Here is a 9,653-nt window from a genome sequence, read left to right as displayed (position 1 = left end):
AACACCCCACCACCCCCAACAACACCACCCACAATAACCGCAACCACCCACCCAACCACCAAGATGCAAAAACAATCACGAAAATCCACCCCTAAGGCTGAAACAAGGAGCGTGTTACTCGCACCGCGACGCGCCCACCCACCAACCAATCACCGTGCGTCCTCCGTCGAGATGTCAACCAATCACGAAAAGCCACTTTTAGGGCTGTCCCAGTGTTAATCAGAGACCGGGACGCGTCGACAGGGGGGCTGACGTGACGAGAGCCAATCACAGCGTCTGCGCCGGCGAGATGTCAACCGATCACGAAAAGCCACCTTTAGGGCTGAGGCTCCGCTTGGACGTGTTGGTTGGGACGCGGTGAGACATTGGTAGGGGGGGATGATCTTATCTGATTGTGTTTCTTGGGTGGTTTGGGTGGATGGTGGTGAGAGTTTGAGGTTGGTGGTGGTGGTGGTGATGTGGTGGTGACGAGGTTGCGCTGCTGCATATCACCCTGAACCTCCGAGCTGGCCCAACTATCTTTCCGGATTATGGACTTGATACCTTACTTGGAGTATCATCACCCGAGGTGTATATCATAGATAGCGGGGCCCACCAGTCCACAGTGAATGTTTAGAGACACTTTCTACAAAGACAAGCTTCATCATCCAATTCATAGCCCAGAGGTCGAAGAAGTATTCTGGATGAAGAAATGCATATCTGACCTGTAGGGGGGGGGTCTCTCCAATGCAGAGGCATGTGTCATGTGAGTTCAAGGAACACCCTCGTTAGACCCCAGTGGCTCAAGTCATAATTGTCACAGGACTGCGACTACCTGCCACACTGGGAATAAGTGCTACGATCCTTCTGGTGGTGGCAGAGTATAAGTAAGAGCCTGGCCATATCCCGGAACCGCGGACCCAAGCCCGTTAACATGAATAAATACCCTCAGTGATTCGCAGTCCCCGATAATCCCTGGAGAAGCTGCAGACAGCCTTATCATCTCAGCTTTCAGTTTGTAGCTAGAATGGGAAAAGACCTGGTGTAGATTGTAGAGGGGTGCTCTATTATTCCACTAGTCGTGATTTATGTCCAGGATGGCTGCCAGCGGGTGTTGCCAGTGTGAACGGCGTGGTGGTGACTGGTAAGAGACTGTTGCTCCATCCCGTCCGCTAGGCGATTACAAGATGAAGCTCTTACTTTGATGAGGAAGTTACCTTCATCCCCTCTAGCTTGCTGTCTTGACTGAGTCACGAAATCCTCCCCGGGACGTTGAAATGGTCGAAGGTTATCAAACGCTTGAGCAGGGTAGGTGTTACTTTCTTCCTCGCGGTGGGTCTGCTGTGGTATCACCATGTAATTCTCTCCTAGACTGATTAAGGGGCCTAATTTCGAGCTCATGACTTCAAAGAGCCAATCTATACTTACTTTGGCATGGAATTCCAACCTGACCAGAGTGCCTGGTACCTGTTTGGCCTCATCAAACAGTAGTTGCAGCTCCTTATACTCCTACCGATGCCCATTCTGGACAAACACACTGCAGAATTGCCGAAATGTCAAAACCTCCTGAGTAACACAGTAGGATAACAGTATTCATGATGTGAGTGAATGATATGAGTTGGGATCATGAAACGATAGGCCACCCCCCAGCCCCGCGCGCCGTTTGCTCTTCATTCCAGCCTGCCTACAAAACCAACAACACCCCTCCTTCTCTCCCTCCAACTTCTTCTTCTCTTTTCTCTTCAACTTTCTTCATCCCCTTTCATTCACTTTCTTCATCAACACTACCCCATCAAATCTTCTATCTTAACCCTCAATCTGATTCCCTTGTTCATCAGCTGCTCATCTCAGAAGTCAGCCACACCGATACACAGACAAAGACACCCTGATCGTGGAACTCAAACCGAAGCATCCCATCAAGAGGCACTGAGCCACGTTGCCATGTCTGACCTCAATTTTAACATTGACAATCTTTCTCGTTCGCTCATTGCAAAGGCCTCATCGGCAGGCCGGCCATTGTCAGCCACAGAGCAGAGGGTTGCATCGGTGACCTTGGACACGGAATCGCCAACAGATCAGTACTTCACCACAACTCATCTGACTCAACTGCTGAACCCTCTTTTTGACTCGCGTGATCATGTCTCGGTGCTGGAGATTCGACCCGGCCCGAAGAGCATCCTCCACTATCTCTCCCCGCGTCTGAGACGGAAGGTCTGGCGATACACTGCAATCGAACCGGAAGATTCGTCTGCTACAATATTAGAAGAATGGCTTCACTCCACATCCGACACGGAGTCTCCTCTACCTTGCCTCGAAAGTCCGCCCAACATCCGTCGAATTTCCCTTGACATGGCTTTCCCTACATTGACCGGTGCCATGCCGGTTGCATATAATAGCAAGGAGAGGTTTGACATCATATTTTTCTCTAATGGGACACACTCCGTGCTTCGCTTTGCGTCCATGCAATGGACATTGCAAATGCTCGCGAAGCGGCCTGAGGGTGGAATGGTGGTGATGATCCATGACGGTACGCTGCCTATGTATGTGACCGGACTGGTGTGCCACAAAACAGCTTCTCTCCCTGCCAGAGCTTTCCGCGTGGTAAATGACGATGGAGTGCTGGATCGACTTGACTCTTACAACACATCGTCCAGCCTCTCAAACAGGTGGCGGAGTTTCTGCCGCAGCGTGGGCCGGTGCGAGAGAGAAGACTCAGATTATCTATTGATCGCAATGCCTACAATCATGACGGTCTTCCAAAAGCATGCGAACTCGTTTGGTGAGCTGACAATGCTCGTGCCCATGTTGAACAAACCATTGAAAGATCGAGTGGCCCGCCTCAATCATTCTCCGTTGATTGTTAAACCACGGAACATCCAACATGTTCAGCATTGCGTTAGATGGGCCTTGAAGCACGGTGCTGGCCTGACAGTCATTGGTGGGGGCCACAGTGACCACTGCATACGGCCTCACGTCGCCTCAGTTGACATGATCGAATTCGACGAAGTACATATTGTCCCGGTTGAGGCTGGCACTGAAGACTCGAAACCTGATTCTGGGTCTGTGGTAGTCGCTGGCGGGGGTTGCAAGACAGGCGATATCATCAAGAAGACTATGATGGCGGGCTTGACCGTGCCCTTGGGGTCACGACCGAGCGTGGGAGCTGGACTGTGGCTGCAAGGCGGTAGCGGGCATCTGGCTCGGTTGTACGGGCTTGCATGCGATGCCATTGTCGGCGCTGTACTGGTCAGCGTTGACTCAAGCCAGATACTCTGCGTAGGCAATGTGCCGATTCAGCACAGGCCCGCTGGTGTCGTCCGCCCGGAAAACGAATCCGATATACTGTGGGCGATAAAAGGCGCTGGAACCAATATTGGCATTATAGTCAGCGTCACTTTCAAGGCTTTCGTGGCTCCGGCCTATTCGGTGCGAAACTGGGCCATCCCGTTAACTGACCGTGTTGAGGCGCGACAGAAGCTCGTCGAGTTTGATCAGTTTGCGAGCAAACTTCCTCGTAATTGTACTGCAGATGCGTATCTGTACTTGGACATGGACCAGCTACATCTTGGCGTGACCATGATTGAGGCTTGTACCACTGATCCTACGCATGAACTACCATATCCCACGCCGAACTGCACATTCCTAGGGTCTGAACATGATATCAAAGACGTCGACAGTGTCGGGCTGTTTGACGCCGACTTGTATATGACCAAGATTCATGGTGGACATCGCAGCGGCAAGACTTATTCCTTCAAGCGGTGTTTATTCTTGAAGCAAGTTGGACAAGCAGATGTCACTGACATCTTGCTGACGGCCATGGAGACTCGTCCCACACCACTCTGCTATGTCCAGCTGTTGCAAGGTGGCGGAGCTGTCAATGATGTGGCGGCTGATGCCACTGCTTTTGGCTGTCGAGATTGGGACTTTGCGTGCATGATAAGTGGTGTCTGGCCCCGCGAAGATGAGGTCGAAGTGGCCGGAGCTGTCGAGAGATGGGTATACGATGTCGCCAAAGACTTGTTGCCCTTGAGTAGTGGATCATACAGCACAGACCTGGGACCAGACCCTAGGGACTCCGCGCTGGCAGCTAAGGCATTTGGTTTGAACCGACTGCGTCTGGCCCATATCAAGCACAGCTTAGATCCGCACAACGTTTTGGCCTACGCCTGCCCACTTCCAAAAGCACCTCAGCATAAGCTCATCATTCTGATCACGGGCGAAAGCTGCGCCGGGAAAGACTATTGCGCCAGGATCTGGGCCTCTGTATTCACCCACGGAAGCTTCACGGTGCGCACAGTGAGCATTAGCGATGCGACGAAGCGAGCATATGCCGCAGCTACCGGTGCAGATCTGAACCTGCTTCTGTCAGATCGTGCTTACAAAGAACAGCACCGGCCAGCATTGACAGAATTCTTCCGGGGTCAAGCGCGGGTTCGACCTCAGCTGCCAGAGGAGCATTTTCTGGGTGTGGTGTACGGGGCAGTAGACTTGGATGTGTTGCTGATCACCGGAATGAGAGATCAGACGCCAGTCGCAGCCTTTTCGCATTTGGTGCCAGGTACTAGACTGATTGATGTGCGCATTGAGGCTAGCGAAGAGACACGGCAGGCTCGTCGAGGATGCCAGGGCCGTCAGCAAGAACTCAAGGACAAGACAGACAGCGCCGAGGGCACGTCGAATCCAGCCGCCTTGGAATATTGCCCCAGTCTCATATTCGAGAATGACACTCCCGGAGACGAAGCAGTGAGAGAATTTGGCGAGCAACACCTGCTTCCCCTCGTCGACGAGAACCTGCAGCGACTGGCAAACATGGTCCGCAGGGTACACGACTTTCCACGCCCGGCCATTGACTTCCGCCATGTGCTGGGCATTTCGCAGCAGCCGGGTGGGATTGCGTTGTGTACATCCCTTCTGCAATCTCATTTCACCGGTGACTGGGCGAAAGTTGGTGCGATAGCGTGTTGCGAAGCCGGTAGCTTTGTGTATGGGTCGGCGCTGGCCATGCAAGTCGACGTACCTTTGGCACTGATCCGCGAAGGTGGCAAGCTCCCCCCACCGACTGTTTCTGTCCCCAAATCAACTTCGCATATCTCGTCTATGGCGCCTAGAGAATCATCCTGTGACTCGAGTGAGAAGCGGCTCGAGATAGAGCAAGATTTGATTCCCGAAGGCGCGTCGGTGGTGGTAGTGGACGATGTGCTTGCCACGGGGAGGACACTTTGTGCGGTGCTGGACCTCTTGGTCGAAGCCGGCATACGTGCTGAGGACGTGAGCATTATGGTTGTGGCAGAGTTCCCAGTTCACCGAGGCCGGGAGTTGTTGCGCCAGCGTGGTTTTGGTAATGTCAACATCCAAAGCCTTTTAGTTTTTGATGGTGCTTAGAAGGGAGGAGCTTGAGATGTTGGGCTTTGATTGTAGTTGGGATGATGTTGTCTTCCATGGCTAGTATGTGTTTTGGTATGCAGGCGGTGGGAGTTTGGAGATGCAGTGGTTCTGCTGGATATTCGGCACGTGTCGAGGAGGTCACTTCAGGAAAGTGCTAGTGGTGGTGGTGTTGTTTTCCCCCCTTTTCTTGCGAATACAGAATGAACAATTTACTTCCCAGCTCTTCAATCAAGAGACATGACATGGGACAAGTTTATCTTTCGTTTCTGTATCTCCCAAATCAACAAAGTCAGTGTCGCGGGATGGAAGTACAGCCTGTACCGTGCCTAAACAATTCATAGCTCACATAGTACTGTACTCTCGACCAAATCAGCCAACCGTAGAAGCCATCCTTCGCTCTCCACCCCCCCAGACCCGAAAGACGAGGATGCAGTCGTTTGTGGATCTGAAAAGCACGGACCTCATCATAGATCATCCTGCAGTCCACTACAGCAAGTACAGTACATGTAAGTTTGCTTCCACTGCATTGCATTGCAGCAACCACGCAACCTTCCCCATGCCTGTGCCTGTGCCCCTGCTCCTGCAAAACAACCAACACTCGCACTTCTCTCTCTCGTATCAATGATCATCAATCTCAACCCAAGCAAAGCTTGTTCCAGCATGAAAGCAAGCCACATGCCACCCTCGCAAGCCAGCATTCCGACCTGTCTATCTGGCTGGCCGAACCCTGGCCCATCTCCTTCCACCTCAACCAGCACAACACCCCCATGGGACATAGAAACACATCAACCCAATCATCCAAAATACAACAAAAAAAAAACCAAATACCCCAAGTCTCTAAATCAACCAACTACCCCAAATCCCCTCAAAAAGAAAACCCAAAGCACAACACCAGCCCCAAGGGTTCCCCCCCCCCTCAAGAATGTAAGACACGTCACGGCCCATCCATATCATCCCTTCCACCACCCCTTTCTTCTACGAGTACTCCGTACACGCCCTTCAACGCGATCCCCTCCAAGGATCGACACTCCGAAACATACCAAACCCAGCAGCACCAGCACCAGCACCAGCACCAGCACCGTAGCACATCCACAGCCACAGTACGGAGTACATATGTAAAGTCCACATCGCCCTCGTAGCCTTTCCGCCGTGTTTTCTCCCTCTCGTTCCCGTGAGCAACCCACCGACAAACAACCCCCTCTCACAGGTACACTAACACCACCACCACACCATCCTTACCTTCTCTGGCCCCGGAATCAAGAACTAACAATCATCACCAGCCTCCCACCCCCCAAGAAAAAAATGAAATTCTCTATCGCGGTAGTCGCCTCCGTCCTCGTCGCCACGGGCCTGGCGATGCCGATTCCCGTGCGTTATATGCCCCGCAACACCCACCTCCTAACACTACGATTGATCTACAATCGCCAATTCGCCCCTGAAGCTACATTAGAAGATGCTGGATACTGATACTAACACAACCCTATACCACTTCTAGTCCACGAGCAAGGCTCCCCGCATGGAAGGGGCGGATCTGATCGGCATGATTCAGAGCATGGGGGGGCTGGACGGGGTGTTGAAGAGTATCCAGATTTCTTCGCCGTTGAGCTCGGCATTGGGGCAATAAATTGCTGGATATCATTGATCGGGTGTATCGTTGGTGGGTGGGATGTCTGAGGAAGAGGGGTACCGAGCATGGGCATGGATGGGGATGGGTCAATGAATGAAGAATGAATCATAAACTGAAGTGCGAGCAGCAAAGTAGACATGTCATTCGTAAGGTCTGTTCAGGGAACTATTCGTGAGATAAGAATATCGTTCTTGTAAAAGTAGGCCGTCTCATACACACAGAGACTCAGTTTGCTTCGAGCCTGACCTCTGGTGTCAACAAAAAAAAGCACTCGTTTTAATCATGCAATCATCAACCGAATTTCCATCGCTGTCGTGTCGAATCGTAATGAGCGTGACGAGGTCGTATAACAACAAAAAAACAAGAGTCCAAATAACAACAAAAGAAGGAAGGGTATCAGTTTGTGTGTCATCCAAGAAGAGGGCGTTAATCTTCCATGTCCAAGTCGGTTACCTCCACGCGTGTAGCCAGCGCCTGGGTACCCTCGCGGATCAGCGCCTCGAGCTTCTTCTCCATCCTCCGCATGCTGGCGTTCCCCTCGCGTTCCATGCGACGCATCTCCGCCATATGGCGCTGCGTGTCCACGGACACCGGACTCTCTCGCGGCATGGCCGGCGAGGAGAAGTAGGGTTGACTCGGCAGCGACGGCGCATGCGACGTCAGCACCCGCTTGTTGTGGGGGCGGCCCCGACGTGAGGCGTGGTGGGCGGCGGTTGTCGTGCGGCGGGGAACCCGCCGGGGAGTGGTGCTGCGATTGGTGGCGAGCGAGGACGACGGGCTGAACGACTTGCCGGCTGAAACCATCACCCAGCTGCGCTGTAGATCATCCTCGTCGGGATACTCGCCGGGGAGAGGGGTGGATGGTCCCCGCTGACGCTGACGCTGACCGAGGTGGGCGGTGGGAGTGGCCGGCAGGAATTCTTTCTCGCTGGCCGGGGAGGGGAACGAGGGCGAGAGAGCATCCTCCTCGCTGCTCATGTTGTATCCGCGACCGCCGCCGGCGTAGAACCCCCGGAACGCTCCGGACCAGCAGAAATCCCACACCTTTCCGACCACGCCCAGGACAGCCTTGCTCCAGCGGACGGGAGCGGCATCGGAGGGGTCCGGTGTGACGTTCGGAGGAATACCCTTTTCATCCGGGCCGGTGGGAGAGGCAGCGATCAGGGAAGGGTCCCGCCGACTGCGTTTGCGACGAAGACCGCCGGCCTCGCTGAGAGAGTCGATGCTGGCATCGAGAGGGAATGGATGGGCCGGCTCGCGATACCGGCTGGGTCGATAGTCGAGGTCGACGATACCATCGGCGCCGTGCGGGAGGTCGTCGGGGCCGATCAGCGACGGGACAGTAGGGCTAGAGGCGCCATCGATTTGCAGCCAAGAAGAGCGTTGGTCGAGGTTGGGACGAGCCCTCTTGCGAGGCGGGACGGCGATAGAGCGATACAGCGCCGATGAAGCTGACGGCGAGGGAGGGACTTGGAAGAGCTGCGAAGGCGCCCCGGCCAGATCGAGATGAGGAGGAATGGGCGAATCCAGAGTGATCGAACCGGTGGGCATCCTTCTGGTGCAGCAATCACTTGTAGAGGATGTGCCGATCGAGATGAACCATAGAAAAATGAATCTGAGAGATAAAACAAAACAAAACAAAACAAAAGGGGTTGGTGATGTCGATGCAGATGCAAATGGGTGGAGTTGACGGGGAGAAGGGAAAGAGAGAGGAAGTGAGGAGGAGGAGGAAGAGGAAGAAGAAAGGAAGGAAAAAAGAACGGGGTAACGGAGGTGAAAGAAAGTCACCCCCAACAATACAATACCTCATTTATCCCCCCCCCCATTTGGTGTTGATGCTTTCCGTTTACACCCCAACCTCCTCTTTACCTTGTTTTTCTGCTTTCTTCATGACTTCCCGTTTAATCTCTCATATACAGAACACATTACAAGAAATCGAGGCATTAAATACTACAGCTGACTCTTCCATTCTCTCCCCGCAGCGCGCAAGCCATCCTCGCCATCGACCAAGACACACCAACCCTCCGAGCCTCGGCCTCCCGCGCCCACCACCGCCGCCGCAAAATGTCCCTCCAGATAGTCCAGCACCGCCTGGTCGTAAGTGCCAGGCTGCAGGAAGACAGCCGGGATGCCGACCGCATAAGCTTCGCGTAGGAGAGCGAGAGTCACGGCGGGGGGAGTCACCACCGACAGTGACGTCTCGGTCGGAGCGGGCAAGTCGCGCACCGAGGCGACCGTCGGTAGACTTGTCGAGTGCAGCTGGATGGAGGAAGCACGCGGGTTGAGGGGCGTAACAGGGAGTGAATGGTGGTAGTACCACGCCAGAACTAACTGCGTCAGATATGGTTCTTATCGAGCAGGATCGAGCATACTGCGATGGCCGAATTTGGCCGGGTCGTTGCTCGCGCCGGCCACGGCGAAGCGCGGCGAGCTGAAGAACACTTTGACGGCTTCCATCGTAGCAGACATTGTGAATAGGCCGTAGTTGGTAGAGTCTTCAGTACGGAATGAGATCAAATTCCAGATACTGTGAGGGATAATCTGGTTGACGGTGCGAAGGTGATACTCGATAAGAGCAGTCTGGGGAAGAAGTGGAGAAAGAGGAAAGCCGATGAGGGGAAATCATTTCCTCATCGTTTCTGCTCGTCGCTCTTTGTTCCGC

The 9,653-nt window shown here is 53.7% G+C and overlaps 5 protein-coding genes across 5 annotated transcripts; 3 read left to right on the top strand and 2 right to left on the bottom strand.

The window, feature by feature from the left end:
* Positions 1-44: 44 nt before the first annotated feature.
* BO66DRAFT_395810 (uncharacterized protein) lies at positions 45-296 on the top strand. Its single transcript, XM_025648315.1, has one exon. It carries the CDS (start codon positions 64-66, stop codon positions 217-219), a length of 156 nt encoding a protein of 51 aa, XP_025498889.1. The 5' UTR covers positions 45-63; the 3' UTR covers positions 220-296.
* A 1,624-nt stretch (positions 297-1,920) lies between these two features.
* Positions 1,921-5,361, top strand: BO66DRAFT_475375 (phosphoribosyl transferase domain protein; the record flags this gene model as incomplete). Its single annotated transcript, XM_025653226.1, has 1 exon — positions 1,921-5,361. The coding sequence occupies one exon, from the start codon at positions 1,921-1,923 to the stop codon at positions 5,359-5,361; it is 3,441 nt and encodes a 1,146-aa protein (XP_025498888.1).
* Positions 5,362-6,342: 981 nt separating this feature from the next.
* On the top strand, positions 6,343-7,091 carry BO66DRAFT_395809 (uncharacterized protein). Its single transcript, XM_025648314.1, has 3 exons — positions 6,343-6,571; positions 6,645-6,732; positions 6,860-7,091. The coding sequence occupies exons 2-3, from the start codon at positions 6,667-6,669 to the stop codon at positions 6,986-6,988; spliced, it is 195 nt and encodes a 64-aa protein (XP_025498887.1). The 5' UTR covers positions 6,343-6,571; positions 6,645-6,666; the 3' UTR covers positions 6,989-7,091.
* Positions 7,092-7,417: 326 nt separating this feature from the next.
* Positions 7,418-8,542, bottom strand: BO66DRAFT_405900 (uncharacterized protein; the record flags this gene model as incomplete). The annotated part of the gene is made up of 1 exon (XM_025648993.1): positions 7,418-8,542. One exon carries the CDS (start codon positions 8,540-8,542, stop codon positions 7,418-7,420), a length of 1,125 nt encoding a protein of 374 aa, XP_025498886.1.
* Positions 8,543-8,742: 200 nt separating this feature from the next.
* BO66DRAFT_359911 (CoA-binding protein) lies at positions 8,743-9,574 on the bottom strand. Its single transcript, XM_025644984.1, has 2 exons — positions 9,364-9,574; positions 8,743-9,318 (listed from the first exon to the last, which is right to left on the bottom strand). The coding sequence occupies exons 1-2, from the start codon at positions 9,458-9,460 to the stop codon at positions 8,942-8,944; spliced, it is 474 nt and encodes a 157-aa protein (XP_025498885.1). The 5' UTR covers positions 9,461-9,574; the 3' UTR covers positions 8,743-8,941.
* Between the last annotated feature and the right edge of the window lie 79 nt (positions 9,575-9,653).

The sequence above is a fragment of the Aspergillus aculeatinus genome, assembly GCF_003184765.1.
Source record: "Aspergillus aculeatinus CBS 121060 unplaced genomic scaffold BO66scaffold_69, whole genome shotgun sequence".
In the NCBI taxonomy this organism is placed as follows: Eukaryota; Fungi; Ascomycota; class Eurotiomycetes; order Eurotiales; family Aspergillaceae; genus Aspergillus; species Aspergillus aculeatinus.
Note: the sequence above shows the minus strand (reverse complement) of the source record. Positions and strands in the feature narration are given on the sequence as shown.